The sequence below is a fragment of the Paralichthys olivaceus genome, chromosome 21 (genome assembly GCF_024713975.1).
Source record: "Paralichthys olivaceus isolate ysfri-2021 chromosome 21, ASM2471397v2, whole genome shotgun sequence".
Classification (NCBI taxonomy): Eukaryota; Metazoa; Chordata; class Actinopteri; order Pleuronectiformes; family Paralichthyidae; genus Paralichthys; species Paralichthys olivaceus.
This window is the reverse complement of record NC_091113.1, coordinates 10,142,761-10,165,547: the sequence shown is the minus strand read 5'-3', so window position 1 is coordinate 10,165,547 and position 22,787 is coordinate 10,142,761. Positions and strand designations below refer to the sequence as shown.

The window sequence follows — 22,787 nt, the reverse complement described above, 5'->3', positions numbered from 1 at the left end:
TCAAGATATCATAGTCCTACATGAATAGATCCCATTCCTGGTTGTAACGTCTTACCCATTGATGATCTCTTTACATTCCGCACGTATGAAGTGCTCTTTCTCAGAGGTCAGGATGCACAGCGAGTTCTTCTGGCCCGTCCTCGTCTCACCATTGATGACGTCACAGCACTGGTTCATATTGATTGTACCCTGGGGTAGAGTGCTGGGCTGGGGACATAACACAGACACGTGGAGAAAGTGTTAAAGCGGGGGAAGTAAGCAGACATGCCCACTTATCCCTCCACATGGTCTTCCTGTCTTCTCACACAATCCACCCCAGCATCAATTTTCATGCCAAGCTTGGCACACCACACGCTGATATAACAGTCTGGGAACAGGCAAATGTTCTTGTTAGAGCTCACTGTGATATTTTGGTTTCTTTAGATGCATATTGCAGCATTTATAAGAGAATAATTACTTAATTGAATCGGCTTTTGCTTCAATAGCTCTATTTTTAAGGGAAAAAATCCCTCTTGTAATAATTAGGGTGATTATAGGACAGTGAAACTAGGTGGTTGCTCGCTATTCGGGTGGGCTCAGCAAGACAAGGGTTGCCACTAAATCCAAACTAAAGTGGATAATCAACAATATAATGATGATGTGCTTTTTTGTAGCTGTGGAAGAAATTGTCTAATTTAAAGTTAAAATTGTGGTATCTACCATTGCATTTAAAAACAAAATCACACCAAATAAACTTGACTGTTTTACTTCAAAATTGGTGATGATACATAGCCTGTGCACATCATAATGCTGGTTTTTCAGGCCATGTTGTCCACTGTACCACGAGAAAGTGCCTGAAAGGACCTATGAGAAAGACTGTCTGCACCATTTATAAACCATGCAAGTTCATGGGTTCACAGTGTGGTTTTGAGTTTAATCTGTCTGATGCCTGGCTGTGAGGTGTAAGATCAACGACACACAATGAAATGAATGCCATCTGTCAGCCATAAATAACATTACCGCAGGACCTCCACAATAATACTACTTTGTGCACAGTGATAAGGTTTATATGTGCAGGTTTGTGTAAGCACACAGGGGCTTTGTATGTGTGCATGGCTTATTTACAATGAATGGAGACAACGTCGCTCCATCTGAACCTGTTGTGCTAGTTTTTGTAAGATTATGTAATTTGACTGCATCAATCGGTAACGCACACGGTAAAAACGTGCACACAGATAACCATAATAAATATTACAAGCTCTGAAACTTTTGCTTGGCCTGACCTCTACATGACTTAACCTGAATTCAAGAAGCCTTGATAACCTCATGTTGACTGAAGGACTTGAATGTGTTCAGGTGAATGAGTACCAAGTTACTTAGCACGCTGGGCATAGGAAGCTTTAGAACAAACCTATGGGTTGAACATTCTCTGCACTAAACATACGGGCGGAATTATAGACACCAAAAAACCACAGTGATTCCAAGCTATAAGTACCAGTTAGCCACAGATGATAAATTACAGCTCTTGAATGAATCGGAATATATCAGGAGATAGAGCTGGAAACAAAATTAAAAGGTTTCACATTCAACTTAGCTAGGGACCAAATACATTTAAGTCAAGGACCTAATTTGTACAAATGTAACTATAGCCTGTCAGTAACAGAGCAATTTAAGCCTCTAATGTGGACAGAGAAGTCAATAGTTAACAGGCTGTGGTAATCCCACCCTGAGGGCAGATGAGAGGCCTTGTTTACTTGGTCACTGTTGAATGTCACGTTCATTCGCAGCTCTGTTACCACTGTGTATATTGTGAAAGGGTGGCAGTGTCAAACTTTGGCACAGCAAATTGGATAGTAGGTTTGATCTAAGTACACCATGAGTCAGAGAAATAATTAGAGACCTGATCATCGAGGCAGCGTGGTACGACCTTTCCAACTTCTCTTGTACTCTGGTAAAGCCTAAGTGCCACAGACACAATGACTCGGTCTGCAAATTTGTTTTGGTTCAACTTCTTATGCCGGTGGCTTTAAAATGGTCCATCGCCGAAGGGCTCTTGACACAGAGGTGAGAGGCTAGGGCAACAGCCGGGCTTGACATAAAGAAGGACAAATAAGACATTGGGACAGCTGGATGAGGGCCTGCTTCAGACTGGTGTCAGCTTGACCTGAGAGCCCTGTCACTCTCAGACATGGAGAAATGAAGGTGGTTTGGTGAGAGCAGGATTAAGTCTCAGGCTGGATGTCAAGGGGGACAACAGTGTCACGGAAAAAAACAAGGGGGGCCCTTTGGACTGTACAGCTATCTGTCTGTGTAAACAAATCCAGAGTACACCACACATGTGTCCTTGAGCTGGAGTCAGAAGAGGATAAACGGCAAAATATTTCAAATTCTGGGAACAGTTGTACAAGCAGCTTAAGCCCCTCGTTTTATAATCACAACATCGGATTCTCTGGGACGCAGAAAATAAATCGGAGACTGACAACAGCTCTGATTAAAAAGCTATTTTCATAACGCTGCTCACCTCTGAGAGAGATTTGAGTGCTTATGTGAAGTGGGTGATGGCTGTGTGGGAACAGACTATATGTTTTGCTCACGGGACTCCTGTCACACGTGTGCACCATCCCTGCCCTGGTACTGTGTCAGCTGAGCACCCATACACGCCCCTACTTTGGGCCAGCCACAGCAGCTCAAGCCCCCAGACCCAGGGCCTCCGAACGCACACCTCTCTGTCACCTAGCCTAGACCCAGTCCCCTCTCCCTGGGCCACCACCCTCCACAATGGGCCCTTTGTGAAGCAGCACCAGTTCACACAATGTGGGATTGTCAGCCTCCACAGTACACAGAGCCACTCCTCCCCTGAACCCTCAACAAGGAAACGACAGAGAGACAAGAGGCACAAACAAGTGTCCTTTTGTGATCAGAGCATGGAAATTATGAAGCCAGCATAAACTTATTGTTGTCTCTGAAGTTGTTCAGACAATAGTATGAATGCTGTCTCGATGGAAGTCATTGAACAGAAGGGGAGACTGGACAAATCAGACAGAGATTTGGTTTCTCTATACTAGTCTGTGATGACTGGAGGTGCAGGAGGGTATTTTATATCAGCAACAATATTTATTTAGCTGTATGTGTGAAAATATGAAAGCAGCGGATATGACTCATGAGAAAGTTTAGCCGTCAATCAGCTGAATATTCTCTTAACAAGAATACATGCGGTTGTGGCAAACATTAAATTCAAATATTGTTTAACACTGCATTAGGTGCATATATGGGTATTTATTGATTAATTAAACATTGATCTCCTGCAGTATTTTTTGTACTCTATTGTATACCTGTCAAACCTTAAGAAAAGCATTAATATCACAAGACAGTTTCAGGGAGAACAGGAACTACTCAAGCTGATGAAGACCATTCACAAAATCATGCTTGGATACTTTTAAAATTAATGGTTCTCCTCAAGTTTCATGTATGGACATCCCACTTGTGATCCCAGATGTTGTTTAGCATTACAAAAGTGTTCATTGGGAACAGCTCTATGTTTAGAAAACAGTAATTAGTAAGCTCCATGCATGTATGTATGCCTTTGCAACCTTGGCTTCCTTTACTCTTGGATTCTGCAGCTTAGCAAAACATCCCATTCTCCCTCATGACACAGCAGGAGAAATATTTGCTTCTTTTGGCAGCTGGCTGGTGCTCTACATTTTTATATTTGGTCGTGAGGCAAATTCTCTTCCTTTGCCAAAGTTTTTGGGGTTTTTTAGACTAATTTCTAGTCATTGAAAGCAAACGTGCAGTTAAAGTGACTTTAATAAGAGCATGAGGGAATGAAATGGTATTTAATAATGTGATGGAGTGAAATATTGCAATATCTTTTCAAGACATCCAATTGCTCATTTGTTTTCTATCAGTATGAAGAAGATGAGAAGAATGAGAACATTTCTCAATAGCCTGGCTTGGTAAGAGCACCTGTACATCGATCAGAAACATCTGGTTTTTGTAGTAAGGTGCCGGTTTGTCTGCCATCTTGTGTGGTGACAAATTTGAATGCCACGGCTTCGCTCGTTAACTTACATAACTTTTCTTGAGGCATGTAACAGCAAGATTCTGAAGCACCAAGTTTCCGAGCTCTTCACCCTGCATCCAGGTCATTAAAGACACTGAAGCCAAAAGGGAAAGCTGATGAACTGGCATCGCTTCATCCTGACTCATGGATATGGCCTAGGATCAGAACTTTTCAGGGTCCAACATCCTCTGCTCATTCCTGATAACAGCAATTATGCAATAAATCTTTCCTTAGCAACTTAGGACAACAGAGGTAAACACGCATTTTTGATACCGGTGAGCATGCCAACAGGCAGCTGCGGGGAAATATCCTCAGGTGCCAAGCGGATGGAGTCACCTCTAGTCTTGCTACAGAGGAATATCAAACACAGACTGGTCTCTCCTTCCTAAGTCCACAATAATCATACAAACACAGATATATATAGCAATCAGTCCAGGAACCAGAGCTGACAGATTGGCCATGGACAAGATTACAATCATCACTATCCCAGAGCCCTCACGCTACTGTAATCTTACCCTTGTATCAAGACATTTTTAAGCCATTACAATCACACATGATATTTACCTTAGCCTCAGCTGTAATACTGTCCTGAAGCCCTGCCTATACTTTAGACAAACATATAGCTCTATAAAAATCAAGCTACACCATAAAGTGGATATCTGACATCCCTATTGCAAGGCCAAGCACAGTTCTTCAGGCATTTTCAAATACACGTCACCCCGCTGGTATGAATTCAAGACGTTCAAATGAATTCTACAGCAGAGGCATCTGATCTGTGCCAAGCCTGGTTACACAGCAACAACACTACAGTGAAGTCAAACTGCAGGATTACAATATTAACACAACATTGTTAAAATAATGAGTAAAATCTTCACACCACACATTTCATATTTGTAGTGGGTATTTCAGAGAGAACTGTGGGTGGTAGCATTAGTGCTATTCTCATGGAGAATGGTGAGCGCATGTGGGTGGTTTAATGCTGTGTCAGGAGGCCAGCAGTTGACAAATGCAGAGGAGGAGGAGGAGGAGGAAGAGGAGGGAGAGTTGGAGGATGAAGAAGATTTTTTTTCTCTCTGCGATGACAGAATTATTTTCAAAAGGGGGCGAGGAGTGATCAGTCAATCCAATGCAACTGTACCGGAACCACACAAACCAGATCTTTGGCCTCTACAGGGTGCAGTAATGAAGTACATGTGGTGTGGGTACCAATTGAAATTGCTTGTCTAGGGTGTATTTTTTTTTTTTTTTTTTTTTTTTTTTACAACATACAGGCATTATAATTACAACTATGTTCCTTAGTTTGCTTGTAAGCAAGATTTCGCAAAATCTACAGCATGGATTACTACAAAACTGGATATGGAATAGGGCAGGAAAGAACCCATTACATTTTGGTGTGGACCTAGATCAGAGGACGGGTCCACTTTTTCATTTTCTTCTTGTTGACAAAAACCAGGGTTCTTTAGGGGACTGACAACAATGAGTGTGTGCAATTTGGTGCTGATCCAAAAATAAAATTAAAGAAATCAGGAGCTAGTGAATTTAAAAGTGGTTTCACAATGGGACTGTTGGGCCTTGCCAGAAGTATGCACTCTTCTCACATTCATTGTTGACAGTACTGGTAATGTCATGTCTGTAATAACGATGACATCATAATGAATTGCGGGAAAAGAACAGCAGAGTATGAGAAATCTGTCAGTTTACATCTGAGTGGTGACTGAGTCGATGGGCCGGCTGCAGAAACAGGTGCTGCACTCGAGTTGTGTCATGTTGCGCTGGCTGTTCAGGCTCAGACTGTCTGAGCAGAGTTATTGTGTGTGTGTGGTTTCTGAGGCTGGTAACTTTTGTCCTCTCTTTGCTCCCCCTCTCCCTCCCTCTGACATTCGTCAAAGCTGCTTCTTTCTTCTGCAATTACTGTGTTTCAACTTGTAAACTTCTTTCTTCCACTTATTTTCTTCACGGTTTCCTATCTATGATGAATGGATGTTTTGTCTACTTGCTGTGCTTATCAGTTCCTTTCTTAAGCTCACTCCAGACTGTACTGACAGTGATAACTGATCAGTGTGTGTTTATTTGTTGTTATCTCCTGCTTAAGCACCAATGAAATGTTATGTTCTGAGAAACATCAGAGACATAAGATTAGTGTATGAGCTGAGGTGACAAACTAAATATGAAAGCAGTTTTATCACATGCTTCTGTCAGGAAAGTAGACCACAGAAGCTGGAAGGAATGACTTAGCCAAATCTCTCAGTGGCTTGGCATTCAATGCACAAATGCATGTCACAGAGATGCCACAGTTAGTTTCTAAATAAAGCACAGCTATTAACACCAACACAGGTTATTTTAATACAATGGCTACCCTTGCAAGGCCAATATTGATTACAGCTGGGTGCTGTGAACACTGGAATGGTTTTAATTAGCAACAACCATGTTTACGAGTATTGTTCACCTTAATGTTCTCTTCAAAATAGTATCAGTCACTCACTTGCAGAGCAGTAAATCCTAAGTTGCAGCTCTATGATTAGCTTTCTGTCTCAATAACAACGAAACAAAAAGAATAAGAGTAGTTCTAAAATCACACGGTTGCCCAGCACAGCAGCATTTGGATCACTGCAGCTTCGCATATAGTTCTCTGACACAGCACATTGAAAAGTAGGCCAAGGTGAATCTGCACCCAGTATATTCTGTCGCTGTGGTAAAGTTGTTGCTGTCAGTGAAAACTATTCCAAAAGGCTCATGAAATTACAATTAAGAAGGAATTAGTCTCTGCAACTCTGTCTACAATTTGTGAGAAAATTACATAAGACCTGCAGTAGGGTTTCAAATACAACTGCAAATCTGCCAAATCCTTGCTAAGTCAATGCAAATTAGCCCATCAGGCAGAAGGGAAAATGGGGGAGGATAGGAAAACAGCTAATATCTCAATTTTGGAGCTGGCTGTTTTTCCACAGTACTGAAGAGCAGCTTCCTAAATGCCCAGCTATTTGAAAGAGTGAATACCAATGCAGTACTTTACCCAAAATAAAATCGTATTCTTTATTTTGCTGAGGAAATGCTTTATGATCTGTGACTAATCATGTCAGAAAGATAATCATGCATTCTAGAATGCCTCACGTATGCCCAAACAATGACTTTTCAAATATAATACAGTATATAAATTACAAACTTAAAGAGTTAAATGAGAAACTGTATAATCAAACAAGACAAAGAATATGAAAAATGTTAATTCTAGGATTAGCTCTATACATAGGTCAGTATTATCTGACCACATTAATGCAACTGAAAGTGTATATCATGTGACGTATAGTTCGCATGTGGTGCCATTGTAAACAGGAAGCAGATTGTCTACTCTGAGGTTGGTTGTTTAGTAATAGAAAATACTACAAACGAGAAATAGCAATGGTAAAAAAGAGTATGACCTGGGATTTTTTCTTGGACCTATGTTGAGGTGGAACTGTTACTAAAAGTATTTCCAATGTTTTGCATATACCACTGATAATCGAGGTATGACTGATAAGGACCGATCAGGTTGTGGGTGACGGCTTCCTAACATCTCAGTTTCTGCCTGTCCATATTACAACACAGCCCCAGAGTTTTCAAATTAAGATGGGGCTGGCAGTGTTTTCAAATTTCTTCATTATAGACAATAGAAAACTGAAAAAAAAACTGCAGTTGTAAAAATTGCAAGAGTGATACATTTTAAAACTACAACAGTGTGGTTGTAGCCACAGTACTTGATCAGTGCTCAATAAGGTCCAAAGGGTGATGTCCATGGAAAAAATCTATCAGATACAACTGAAAGGGCTAACAGTATGAACTCTGGATCCATTATCCTATTATTTAGCATATTTCAGATAAGTGCTTGTCAAATGTTTATTATCTGAATATAATATGTTATGTTGTGTAAGAACACAGCAATTCATTCTTTCATTAGTTAATTTCAGAAGGATTGTGGTTTATCTAGGTAGAGGGGGCATTTTTGCCGCTTTCTCTTTAAAGCCGAGAGAAAGCATAGAGTAGAGCAGCACTAAGCTGATTAGGTGCTGAGGCTGGAGGTGGGCCAGGGAAATGGGAAAACTGGAACTTTGGGCCAGGTCCTGGTAAAGCTGGAGTGGGTTATTAAAGAGCAAGTGGCTCACCCAGCAACAATTACCAACAAGCCAACATACTCGAGTTGTGGGTAGGGTGGATTTTACAAGCAAGACCTAACCATGAAATAACCAAAGCTGTAAAATGTTCACCTGTATGTAAATGTATTTCTAAATATGTCATGAAATGTATGTCTTACCCTTTCTATTGTATTGTACTCATGTGAAACATCACCAGACCCAACTTTAAGGCAGCACTTTCAACTCTCACTTAAAATATCTTGGCTGCAGAATCCTGACCTCAACAGATGGTTGGATTGGCAGGTCACCAAGCTGAGGTGAAGGGTTAAAGGTCATACTATACACCTGCACCTGTTGCAGCTCTGAAAGACATTTGACTGCAGCTGTGGCTACCACAGGCCCTGGCAGAGGCTTCATAGACACCCGCTCTCAGGCCAGGTTACAACTACATTTAATCTAAATGAGATGTCTTACTTCAGCCATCTAACTCATCAATGCTGCCATCCATCCCCTCAACCTTGAAACCACACCAACTTATAGCTTGGGAGCAGGATTCTAGCTTGGTTTACCAGTTATGTGTTTAAAGAATTGTACAGCCAAATGTAATTTGAAATGGAAAATATTTCCTCCTTCTATACAGATGTGTGAAAATGACAGTAAATCATAATAGCTGCAGTTTCACATTCCTGCTGTCTCAGTGCTCCACACCACACACCGTGCTCTGCGTATGCAGACACCTACCCACCTACCCCACTGTTTTATTAGCAGCCCTGTCTCGGAGCTGGCTAACCCCTCACCCTGATGCTTTAAATGAAACCTTTTGTCAGTGTCCTGGTTTAGTGTTTAGAACAAACTGAGCGAGCAGTCCGTCAGGCCATGTTTGGCTTTATAGGCAAGGGAGGGTTTGGGGGAGAGAAGTTACACAATACCGCTGGCTGCTCTCTCCAACACAAATGATTTATTGGCCAGAGAGAGCTGGAATGAAAGACAGAGATGCGAGAGAGTGGCAGAGTGAGAGAAAGTGAGGGGGTAGAAGGAAGGAAGAGTGAATCAGATTGAGTAATGGGAAAGTAAAAGTGAGGACCGTGGAAGTGAGAGTGGACACTGGTTAAGCCAGAGCCTCCTGGAGCCAGCCTTTCTCTGCAGGGTGAATGGCTGGAATCATTAAAAAGAACAAAAAATGAAGGAGGGCACAAAAAGAAGGATGATACAAAGACATCCTTAAAAAAAGGGTCTTTTAGAGCCTTCTCACCATGGTGCAACAGTGGACAGCCATCAAGAATTTTGCTCAACTCCACCTGGCAATCATATTCACCAGGAGAAATTTGAAAGAGAACACAAGTTCACCACTAACTGGAATCCCACTGATACTTTTCAAGCAACCATTATGTCTTTATGCTGCTGAGAGACCTAGTGCCCTGTGTTAAATGATCCTGTCCACAGTCTCACGCAGCAGTGAACACCAATATAATAACAGAGTAGAAGGCTGAACCAGAGAAACTCAAAGCACCTTAAAGAATCCTGAACAGAAAAGTATGGAATTCCAAATATGGCAATTGTATGGCATGTATCCCAACCCTCCCACCAATAAGCCAATCTGTGTTTTATAGCAGCCAAACTGGGAAACATTTTAAGCCAATAGTGTTGTTGCACTGACGCAAGTGCACAGTTGAGGTTTGTGACGATTTAAACTGTGGTGTAAGGTACGTTAAGGTAGGATAAGGTAAGGTCTGTTTTAAACTTGTCTTGGGTTCCAAGCCACCGCAGCAAATACAGTACAATAGAGCACATACATATAACAACAGCCTAAATACATAATTAAACAATTAAGCTCCTGGAAAAAAAGAAAGTTAAAATGTGCTGTACTTCTAAACTAAAGGCAATGATAAGACAGTTGCACTCCTATTATTGTTGTTTGGCAACCTGATGGAAGATGAGCTCAATTAGTTGAAATAAGATGAAACAGCCTTATAGCGATTCAGTCCACAATTTGTCATTCTGAACCCTTTTAACCAAACCAAGCTACATGTACATACACAACTTCTCTTCAAACCCAAGAGGGTGGCAGCTTAGTTTCTTTATCTCTGTGTGCACACTGGAGGACAATACAGTTTTACTTACTGTAATTAGATTTTAAGTGCCATTTGAGAAATATTATTTTTAGACTCATTAAGCTTTTTGGCTGTTGAACACACACTCACACAATAAATTTCAAATACGGGGTGGGGGAGAGGTCAGCCAGAAAACAAACAAAATTCTCCCTGTCCTTCACATTTGATATGTAAGAGTTTACAACAGGAACAGAACCACAAGCTTAGATTCAAATCAGCTGTAATCTCATTTCTGGACAATTCTTTGTGTGTGTGTGTGTGTGTACGATACATACAGTTTAAACTTAGATTTTTAAAGATTAAGACAAAAAGTGACCAAAGCCAAGCTCAGGAACTTAATGTTTAGGGAGGATTCTTGGTCATGACAGAGTTACTGTAATTCTAACTAAAGAAAATGATGCATTCCAACAGTGAATAAGTGGAGAGTAGATAAGATTTGTATCTTCGCCACATCCGGAAAGGTTTGGTGATTAAAGCCAAGGCAAAAACTAAAGAGCACAGATAAGACAACACTGGAAAAATCTAGTTTACATGTCTTCCAAGAGGTCTTTGATTGTATTCAGCTTAATCAGTCTCATCTTAATGGTTCACTAATTTTTCCTCAGCACTCAAGTGGAAAACGGACATGCATAATGGGTCAATTGGAGGAGAGCAAAGTTCCCCTATTAGCTATAAGTGTGAGCTGTTTGATAAGAGCCTCTGCCCACACAGGGACATATGATCACTTTTCAGAGTACCAGATTACTTTCTGATCTTATTTTCAAGAAAATATAGCAACAATCAATGTATCGTGTGTCAGGTCAATCAACCTTCAGGGGGATCAAACTTAAATTGCGACTTGCCAAGTACCTTTGACATACAGAAAACTAAATATAGCCAGCCTTATGTTAAAAGGCTACAAATGATGATCCAACATGTTATCTGACACTTCATAGTCATAGTGTCTGTTGTCCTGATAAACCTCTATGTCCAGGAAGGGGAGGGCATGGTGCTTCAGGAAAGTATGCCCTCATAAAACAACACTTTGATAACCTCTTGATAGATCTTGTGCTCTTGAGGATGGCATATACCATAGAGGACAGTCTTTAACAATCTAAAGAGATAATTTTCAGATTTTTTCCATCATTAACCCTGCGCAAAGAAGTCCTGCATCATTACCATATTGTTTACAGTGTCCTGGGGAGGATGTAGACAGTAGGGATGTCTCAGTTTGGAAATGTTCCAACAAGGTGATAAACGTGACAACACTGGTGTTACCTATTACACTGGACAGTTTACGAGAAAAGATGTGTCAGCTCAACATCTGTAAAGCGTTAACTTTGATCTTTAATGCTGGATTTGGCTGCAGGTGATCTCACTTTTATGGTGTACTTGAAGGTGTGTTTATAGATTACAAGTGTTACCTCCAGATGTTGCCACCTTCATCAGACAAAGTGGGCAGATTGCCTTATTATCATCAAGTTCGTTTTGGTCATTCAGGTTGAATTCAAAATGTTGCTTTGACACCAAATCCTTAGCTTTGTCAGTTAACTCTCCTCTCATCACATGATCTGCTCTGCTGACCTGATGTGAGACATTCCACTGGAAAGTGGACATTTTTTATTTGATGAACATTGGCAATCACTGATAAGTAAAGATGGAGATCAAAACAAAATACAAGCGGTAGCAAGCAACACTTGCTACCACTTGCATTTTGTTTCCTGTGGCTCATAGTAGTCACACTCCCCCAGCCAACAGATGACCATGATGAGATCTAGAGTTGGGAATTTGGAACTGAGATAAAAATGGAACATCTACAAGTGTTTTCCATTTCAGTACTCAAAAACAAAAACAAGGGAATGTTCTTCATAAATACTGCACTGGCCGACAGCCCTGGGATGTGGGGTTGCCATTTGGTTGAGTGGCAGACAGTGTTGCAGACCCTGATGATTACAAGCTGTATGAATGGCTGTTCCCATGGTTTTGTGGCTTTGTGCAATAGGAACAGTGACCCCACTGTAATCCATTGCTGTTTACATTCCAGCAGATCAGTTCCTACTGGAACCATGGGGAAGGAAGGGCAGGGGTTAAAGAAGACTCTCACGCACCATATCTCTACTACACCAACACACGCCTCACCCAAGACCCATACTAAGTAAACAATCTACAATGATACAATATGGAAGCGTTACACCATCTTATCAACCTGAGCAGTGAGCAGCATCTCGTTTGAGAGAACTTTTTAGAACTGAACTCCAATGACCAGGAAATTGGGTTTGGCCATTTTTTTTAGATTGTCTTTCACATGTCAAGAACACAGCAAGAGATTGTCCAGGTTAGATGACATCTTTGTCAGTCTTCTATGTGTATGGCACTGCATTTTTACCATGCAATATTTGTATCCTTCCTTTCTGTTTGTTTCTGTGTTCTTAAATGGGCAAATATGGAGCTAAATTCATGCCAAATCCTAACAAACAAAGAAAACATGTTTTACCACTTCCCTACCATACAGAACACCATCAACAGACTAATGCATTTTCACTCATCTTCCTCTAATTCATCTGTTCCTCTTCCCTATTCACCTTTCAAACGCTAACTCGTGTGTATTGACTTCTCTCTCCACTCATGAGTTGACAAGGGTGAAAGACTTGGGGTCCCCTATAAGTAACCTTATTTGATGGGGTGGGGTGGTCAGTCTCCACTTATTCTCTGCATGCAGAGGGCCTAGAGGCTACAACACAACTCAGAGGCCTTATCCACTCATCCATCCCCTGGAAAGCCCTCCTCATTCCCAAACCAACACAAGACAAAAGCTCCTCAAAACTGGCTGGAAATAGCCCTTAATTTCATGTTTCACTGGGGTAGAACAGGGAGAGGTTTTGTGTGTGTTTCAGCCTGTCAAAAGGTCTCACAAGTCTGGGGGCAAACACAGGGCTGAGGTGGCATACAATCACGTCAGAGATAGAGGAGAGGCAGCAGAATAGTCGGCCTAGAGTTAGAGGAATGCACAAATGTGTGGCAAAATGAAAGGACGTTTAACAAAACTTAGTTCTTGGACAGTGCTGTGGGGCAGGGGTCCACTATTTGAATTCCAGTAAACACAGGAAACAATTTCAGCTAAGATGAAATGAGAATGACTTCAACAGCTGAAACGTCATGAGAACATCATGTTCTTGTTGGAATAACAGTGGAGTGAGAGGAAAGGAGTGAACTTCGGTCAATACAGTGTAAAGGCAAATGCAATTCGACTCTGAATGGGTCTTTTGTGTAGTGCAACTCAATAGGTAGCCTCGTTTTATTTGCAGGTATACTGTGCTTGTTCACTCTGAACTCAAAGACATTAACTAACCAGCATGAGAAAATAAAGTGCAAAGTCTGTCTGAGCACCAGCCTTGAAAATAAAATGAGGAAACATTTGCAATAATACTAAAAATAATTATACAAAAAACTAAGGCTTTGCTTCAGTGCAGGCTCAGATACCACAACAGAGATTGAGACACAGTAAAAAAAGAAAAAAAGAATCAGCCAAGATCATATGATGAGGGGATGAAAGGTGTGTGTGTTTGAATGTGGCAGCTAGAAGAGGTTACAATTAGGTCAAAGAATTGTCAGTAGGAGCTAGGAGTTGTGTGGGACTTTTAGGACCTCACAGCGAAGCAGTTATTAGAGTGTGGGTGTGATTATTTTAAATCGCACTGATGTCATCTAAGTGGCTTTGTGGAGCTGGATAGTTCTTTACACCCACATGCCCGCACCACGAAGTGATAATGGATTTTGCGAGTGTATGTGTGTTTCTCACATCACACTGCATACATAGTATGTTCATGATTCCATGTCCAGAATCAACAAATGACTGCAAAACCTGAACCAAGTTGAAAACGGTTTCTCCTTGCAACACCTGTTCTTGACATGGCCTCTACAGTCAAGCACCCTCGGCCCCAGGTGCAGTCACTCTCTCCCTCACACACACACACACACACACTCAAACAGAAACATGTGCAGCTCGGCATAAACTGTAACTCTGTCCAACCCCAGCCTTGCACATTTGTTTGGATGCTGTGTCTGATGGGTTTTTTTTTTCCGGCTACTGTGGAAAGGCGGCCCGCTCACCATATGACTGTAGCTCAGAGACAACCTCAGCCCACACACTTGTCTTCTGCTTCCAGAGTGTTCTGTCCTGTGTCCCTAAAGTATGAGCAGAGACAGCCAGAGCTCTCCACAAAACAGAGAATAACTCTGTTCCATGCTACACATGCTATGGTCAACTGTTGCCGAACAAAGGGACAAAACACGTTGCCTTGGCAACACCCCTGAAATAATTGTGCTGGGTGTCTCTAAGAAAATCTTGCTAGTACATTCAGCAAACAATGGAGACTGAAATGACAGTGGATTTTGTGACTGAATTTATCTTAAAGGATACTGTGCTAAAATGCTTAGATACATTTCAACTTCTTAAGGGATGTGCCAAGAACGATCCACTAAGGCTGAACTAAGACATGGCAGCACATGTTCTATGCAAGCCAATATTTTCAGCTATTTACCATCTCTGTCCTTTCATCCAGTGACAGAACACATTTTCTCTTTATCTTGCTCGTACTGCAGCAAGGTTCTCAGCTTTTTGCCACTTGTCCCTTGCTTGATGGCAGTGGTGTGTCGCGTTGGGTGTTCACCGTAGGTGGGCAAACCCAAGTTGTGATCTCTCCCAGGCTTTTTCTAACCCATTCAATTCCCCCAGAGCTATGCCACATCCTGCAGGTTTGGACCACAGCCCATCTGGGTTTGGTTAGACCCAAGACACAAGACCCATAAAACTCGGCCGAGAGGAAAACAGAGGGGCGCCTCCTCATCTACAGCCCTCACCAGTGTTCTTCGATGGGATCTCTGATGTGGTCAGGCACAATGTTACACAAGCGAAAGCGGGCAGTTTGTAGGGTTGACCTGGTGTCACTCACAATAAAGCTTTAAACTAATCCTAATGTCAGTCTTTTTCATGTGAATGGCCCATTTTAAATGTAATATGCATACACATTAAAGTAAAGCAGCTGAAGATTTGCACCGGATATGTATGCAAATTAGCCAAGTTTGTACAGCTTTTTGTCCAACATAAATCACATTATTCTAATTTGGATTGTGAAGCAAGTGAGGATCTATATTTAGTGTCACTTGATATTTCCAGCTCTAGACCCTGCTACCCCCCTCTCCTTTTGATCCTCCATTCAGAAGGGAGATGAAAAGATGAAGAGTGACATCCAGAGAGAGTGGTGAATGGAAGGAGGACATCCTTTGTCTCTTCCTGTAAACACATCATCCATCCTTCTCATGTCATCATTCTCCACCAGTGCCTCACGAATACTATTTATTGGCTACAATTTAAAGACAGTACAGTATTTACTTCCATATGTTGTGGATAAAATGCTAGGATAAGGAAGATCTTCACTGCTCTTGGAGGCAATAATAGCCCAGCCAAATAACAGGTGCCAGATTTCTATTGGGTGAATGCAATAACATTGAGAAAAATCTATAAGCATCCCAGCCTCTTCTGCTTCTGTTGCTTCTGTAATAAACACAGCGTCACAATCGAAATAAGGCTCAGAAAAAAAAACTTTTAATGATCCCTGCAGGGTATATTTTTATTTACATGCAGTAAAGATGTCAAAGAAGCAACGAAGCAAGCATTTTAAAGCACATCCCCCACTTAGAAAAAAGGCTGTCAAACACTGCTTTAGGTCAATCAATATACAGTGTGCCCACATGGTGCACTGTATATAGAACTGAAAAGCTATACGTTTGTGAACAAGTGACCTTCAAAACCTGCATTGAAATAATAGGCATTCAGTCATACAGTTCTTTAATAATTGTATGTATATATTTGATTACCTACACCGATTAAATGTACAGTGTGTAGAATTTATATCTAGTGTTGAAATTGCATGTTGCAGCTGAACACCCCTCACCTCACCCTCTCCATCCAAACATGAAAAAGAACCTGTGGTAGCTTCAGTTGTCATAAAAACTCAAAAGGTGTTTTGTTTGTCCAGTCTGGACGGCAGTAAAAAACATGGCGGCCTCCGTAGAGAGGACCCCCTCCATGTAAATATAAAGTATTTACATATAAAGGGCCTTTCCTGGGGTTAAGAAAACTACAATTCATACAATTTAGATGAAACTAACTATCGTGAGGATTATTCTACATTAAATTTCTGCCAATAGTTTCCTTTCACCCAAATCCTACACACTGGACCTTTAATATCACTACAGACATTAATCTCCCTGTGTTTGAGTGGTTTTTCCAGTTTTTTCTCTCATAACAGGAAGTTGCCACGGGGCTCTTGCACAATGTGTTAGCCACTAAAACAAACACACACTGCTCCGCACATGACTTTTAGTATCAACACCAAGTGGTGTCACTTCATTCCTTTTGACACCACAGTGCTAGTTGGCTTAGTGTTTAACACATTCACTAAACACTGTTGAATGTAAGAAAGAAAGAAAGCACAGGTGTGAACGCTGTGGCAACTGCATGGTCAACTTGCAGTGAGCCCACTACTCTCTCCATGAAGGTCTGAGATTACAACACTAGGAACAGAATAAGTGTACTCACAAATAAACTATTGAATGACAGGTTTTTAAAGATTAAAAAACATCTCTATTATTAAACAATAGAAGAAACTTTCAGTGAGCTCATTTTATAAAGGTAGGTATACAGCATAGTATTGTATTTACTCAAATAGACTGCACCAACAGCTATTATTTGATATCAGATCATTATTTAAACATCTGGTTAAATGTCCAGGTTTATTGTGTTTAGAAATCTCAAAACAAACAAAGCCTTGACTCACCATTTCATCCAGAGCATAGCGAAGTAAGCCATGTTCGTAGAGGATGAAGAACCTCCTCTGCCATTTCTGTAAAAAAAAATTAAATGAGAGAAATTCTTCAATTAATGACACGGTCACTAGAGTGTGGATACCTCAGGCAAAAATGTTGAAAAGACGGTCAAGTTCGGGTCAGGTTTGGTCAAGTCAGCTGGGCGACATTCTTGACTTTTGCCACTGCGCATCACGTGATAGTAGCCCATCGAAATATTTTCGCCAACTCACTCTTCATTGCAATATTTTCCCTCATTTTAAAAGGGTGCAGGACGTTACTTTGGCTCACAAGGTTTTGAGATGGCTGGACAACATATTTTTGAGTAAGCTGGGCAACATATTACCATCATTTGGTTGAAAATTCACAATAATTTATTTTTAAGATTGTTTTTTCACAAAACTGCAAGAGGAAAAAAGGCCTGTGCAGCATGCACACCAAGAACAGGAAATATCCTATTGTTTGGTTTTTTTTAATCAGATCCCTCTCACAGTTGATACAAGATGCATGTGAACTGATATCTGACAATGTTGTGTCATTCTGCCAACTGAAGAAGATTAAACGTATCATATTTCTGGAACTACAAGGTCAGATTTAACATAGAGGGGAGTCATTTCATCTCTGGCTATTTTATTCAAATGACATGGTAACAGCTTCCACTGATATTTTTCAGCTCTTTGCTGTCCCCCCTCTTATCTTGATGCACCGTTTTGTCTCCGTATTAAATTACCTGAGCTCCAATTCCAACAGAGCCCAATCCATGAAATATTGAGAAGTGCTTTGTAACCTAAAAGGCACTGGAAGGTCTCAATGGTGCTGCTGACACAATCAATGGGGATGTTAAAGCCAGAATGTAGTCATATTGAGGGGCTACTAAAGATCAATTACATCATTCAATCATCAGGTCTGTACCAGCAACCTGTCACACTACAGTGATCCTAAAACATGACTCATCCAAACTCATCAGCACTTTTTCTCTGTCATTTGTTTGTTGGTCAGTCAAAACCTGACCAACATTGCTCACCTCAGCACTACATACAGGCCACCAATTATACCCCCACAGTGAAAGGCTGGTGGTAAGAATAGGCAGAGCACATGAGTGATGATGTCAAAGCAGCAGCAGACTGTTGACAGTAGTTGAGCTGAAGGATCTAGAGGTCCTTTTTTAAAAAAAAAAACCCATATGGAATCCATCAGTGCTGCTGTGAGAACTTTTCCCTTCTCCTCCCCCACATTCTCCCTACTCCTCTTTGGGATGCACCACCACAGTATAATCCTGGAGCTGATAAAAGAAGTTGTGCGACCGAGCAAGGCTCCCGTTACATGATGCTAAGGGAGCAGGATTTGTGAAACAAAATCAATATTAGGATCATTATTGCCCGAAAATGGGGTGTTTTCTGAGCCACAGGAAACTGCTGAGTCCGCGAAACAGCTACAGAAGCTGTGACACGGACCTCCTGCTTGTCAGATGAATCAAATTTCATCTTTCTCATTTGTGTTTAACGCAAATTTGTCTCGCTATGACCAGAAGCTACGGACTATGAGTCAACAAAGCTTGTCCCCTTTCATGGATATACAACATTGTATTCATACATTTCGTGAACCAAATGTTCCTACATTAGAAGGAAGCCAAAAACAATGCTTACTTCTGATTGTAATTAATTTTGTGCCCAGCAAAGGTAAACACTTATGAAACCACTTACTCGAGATCTGTGTAAGGGATTGTCAAAGTTTGTTCCCTCAGGTGCCAGCAGCAACCATCCTCCATATATGGGTTTGGCCTGTTGAGGGGAAAACACAATTACAGTGTTAAAGCAAACTCATAAACAGAGACATGAACATATCGTCTAACATTTCAATCATGCACATCTTTAATTCCTTGTAGATACAACTGCTTTCTAGTCTCAAAGTTTAGACTCCAATATCTTCCAGCAGTGAACTACCACACACACATTTTAGTTCAACTGCAGGAAGGTGTGTGTTAGTCACTAGCTGCGTTGAATTGACTGCAGGCTACATTCTCCAGCTGGCTGTATTCCAGAGCACCATGCTGCCCTGGAAAAAAAAAAGGAAAGGCTAACACACATGATTTTCCCTCTGATCCTCTAAGTGGGTGGAGGGGGCAGCAAGAGGCAGAATTTAGCAGGAAAAACAGTGGATGAGAAACAGGAGAGAAAAGTGGCACAGGGCCTGACAGCTTTTGTGGTTACGGATTTGCAATTCAAACTTGTTCTGAAAATACAAGTTGGCCTGACAGTCGTTCTTAAATAGTTCTGGTGCATACTTGAACTGTAGCCACACTAGTAGTCAGCAATTGTTTGCCGGGCAAAAAAATAAAGAATCCACCCTGCATTACCACAGTGTGGTTGTGTGTAAAAGGGGCACACATTTTACAAAGCGTTTACACTCATTTCTTACCTGCACCCAAACAGCTTAACAAATTAAGTCCCTTATGTAACTCACAACCACACTTCACCAATTCTGTGCACAGTAGCCTACAAATTAAGTCAAGCATTTACAGCCGTCTGGCACCTCCACATTCCTCTATTGGTGGTTTTGATTACAGTCATAACTTCATCCCATGTAAAGCCAAGTATAATCCCCCATAAAATCCTCGTTCACTTTGATTACAGGAGGTACAGTGCATTTCTCAGCCGAGTGACTCCGTAAACAATATGACATAACAGGCATTTTCAATCAAAAGTCCCGACTATGACCTTGAACAGTTAAGAGTTGGAGCAGACCTGCAAGAGAAACAACATTCAGACAAAGTTAGAGCTTTGAAAACCTTGATAAGTGAAGGCACACGTGAATAGTTGATGACTACAAGATATTTAATAATGGGGCTTCTAGAAAGCTTGAGATGGAATACAAAATGATACTGGGACACAGGGCTGCTTCCATTCTAGATCAACATTAGCCTATAACCCAAGGAGAAACACTGAAACTCAGCAGAGTTTACAGAAACGTCCCATCTCTCCTCACATGACCTGACAGCAGTCCTAATGGGGGGGCCTCTTAAGCGAGAGAAATAGACGAGGTGAATGTAGGTCATTTTTCACTCTTCAATGGCTCTGTGGTTAAAACAGAGTAATTTGTGTGTGTTCATGTGTGTTCTCATCTGTGTGTTCAATTCGCAATGGCCCCGAACTTCTTATTCCCTCCCATTATAAATGACTGCGTAATACTGCACTGATTGAATGGTGTGTTGGTGGGGAGGGTGAAGGGCCGACAACAGTTCTGGATCAGAATATTCACAGACCTTCAGTATCTTCTTGTAGCAGGACTTTAAAACAATGAACGACACAATCTGCATGCCGTCAGTTGTCAGTCCCTGACAGCAAAATGATAACCTTTCACTAAGTGCAGTCCACACAGGAGAAGCATGATAGCCAGTGGGTCAGAAATTCCAGTTAGAAGGACAAAAACCCTCAAGACTATTTCCATCCCAACACGGCGGCCACCGATCATGATGGAGTACATTATAGGAGAACGTGGAGCCATGTCCTCACCCTGGCATGTTGAAGATATCACCAGCTGAAGGTGAAACCAAACCTGTCCGGTTAAACAGCTTACCAGAAGGAATGATCATGATACAGGCCAACAGTGTTGATCAGTGTAACCTGATGCCACCATTCAAAACCTGCCTATACGAACAACACAGATCAGCAGTGCAGTGGCTCCACACACTGCAAGTCCATAAAATGTGCAAATAGACACAACTCATGAAAATAGAACCCCCCCGAGAAGACGAAATTGCTAGTGTTGGGAGTATACACTAGTGTTGGTAGTATTTGCTAGTGTTGGTAGTATTTGCTAGTGTTGGTAGTATACGCTAGTGTTGGTAGTATACGCTAGCGTTGGTAGTATACGCTAGTGTTGGGAGTATACGCTAGTGTTGGTAGTATTTGCAAGTGTTTGTTGTATACGCTAGTTTTGGGAGTATTCACTAGTGTTGGTAGTATTTGCTAGTATTGGGAGTATATGCTAGTGTATTTGCAGCAGGTTTTCCATTTACTTTAACATATATATCATCCCTGTTTTAGCATCCTTGCACTGGCTGTCTGTTTATTTCAGGATTGATTTTAAATTAATTTAATTACTTTTAAAGCCAGGCATGGTCTGGCCCTTCCCTAGGTTTCAGACCTTTTTATCTCCCTTCGAGCCAGGAAGCAGTCTAATGTCTAAGTGTTTCTATTTTTACTCTGTTTGTGACTTTCATACTGTTTGTTGTACACTGTGTTATTGCATTGAAAAGTGCTATATAAATAAAGTTGTTATTATTATTAGTGCATTGTAACTGTAATTGTGACAGAGGCAATAATGTGGGACAGAATGGGATTCAAAATAAGGAAGCATTATCGCAGGTTTTGACATTACAGCTCGAATTGAAATGCTTTCATGGAAATGACGTTAACCCAAATAACACCAAATGACAGCAGGGTCCTGTGCTGGAAGGCATGGGGCTGGGTGGAGGCCTATATCTGCATGAATTAAGGTCAATAAGCCCCCTTGAGCTGGAAACTAATTATGTCCAATTAACCCAACCTTTGCACTTCATGGTCTGTTGACATGAGCAACCCTTTGAAACGTGCACATCAAACTGAAACACACACACACACACACACACACACGACAATAAACAAGACAAAACCACAAGCATGATGAAACGTGAAATACAATCACCTGATTGAAGTCCTCATCGTTGAGCAGATGGGATTCTCTGGGCTTGAAGCAGTTCTGGCATTTACTCTTGTTGAAAATGTTGGCTTGAAATTTCCGGCAGGGATTCTCTTTGAGTGACATGATTGATTTAAAAATTATAAAAACATAAGATGACAAAACCAAAAAATCCAATAAGACTGGATCCGGATGAGCCGCGGATGGAGAAATATGAAGCAGAGGAAAAAGTCAAAGTCCGTGAAAGTAGTGCGCGGTTCACCTGTGCTCGGCTGCCTGAGGCGGTGACTGACCTCCGGGTTAAGTGATATCTATGACGGTCATGGCTGGAGCTGACCTGCGAACTTTTTCTTGTAGCACACGGGCTCCGGAGCAGAAGTTGTCGGCTAAAGTTCAGGACAGATGTGAGCGGTGCTTCTCCTCCTCGTCCTCACCCACGACCTCCGGCGGGGTGGCGGCCGCGTCTCACAGGTGACATACCGGGCCTGGAGCTCGCTGCGAGGGTCCCGTGTGCCTCCATCGGGCGGACTGGCTCAAACCGAGGGAGGGAGGGAGAGTCCACCTCGGCCCCCTCCTCCTGCTGCTGCTCTCTCTGTATGTGTGTTTCTATCTAACTACTGATACCGCGGGCATTGCCGTTAAACCTACTTCACGCGTCTAACGTCTCCCGTCAAGGCCGAACGCCGGTGTCCAACTTTAGCAACGCCATAACGCGGCTGTCACGGCGGTGGTCCCGCAGCCCCTCTGCCCGGAATGGTTCGCAGTCTGCGGTCGGTGTGTTTTCGTAAAAAACCGTCGCTCGGCTCCGAGCAAGAGTGGTGGGGGGCGGTGAGCGACAGACACCGCGGCCAATCGGGTGCAGCAACGCGCCCACAAACCGAGCCCGTCGTCCAATCGGAAGCCTTGAAAAAGCTCCAGTACTTTCGCCCAGGCTCGGTGGGCTTTAAAGAGCCCGTGACAACAAACACTCACTTCCATGTTGTCAATAACAGACTGGGCTCA

General features: G+C 41.9%; 1 protein-coding gene across 12 annotated transcripts in view; it reads right to left on the bottom strand.

The window, feature by feature from the left end:
* LOC109626918 (uncharacterized) overlaps nucleotides 1-22,610 on the bottom strand; it is a 47,462-nt gene extending 24,852 nt beyond the window's left edge. For 5 of the 12 annotated variants that reach the window (XR_011239669.1, XM_020083159.2, XM_020083160.2 and 2 more), the window contains exons 1-4: nucleotides 21,792-22,609; nucleotides 18,809-18,886; nucleotides 17,078-17,143; nucleotides 56-207 (exon numbers count right to left, since the gene is read on the bottom strand). Coding sequence is in view for 10 of the 12 variants with exons in the window: in XM_020083159.2 (XP_019938718.2) it covers nucleotides 56-207; nucleotides 17,078-17,143; nucleotides 18,809-18,886; nucleotides 21,792-21,911 (416 nt within the window). In the remaining 2 variants the exon portion in view is untranslated. Of the gene's footprint in view, nucleotides 1-55; nucleotides 208-17,077; nucleotides 17,144-18,808; nucleotides 18,887-21,791 lie in introns of all 12 variants that reach the window. The other 7 variants (XR_011239668.1, XM_069517161.1, XM_020083161.2 and 4 more) reach the window with 2 other exon arrangements.
* Nucleotides 22,611-22,787: the final 177 nt, after the last annotated feature.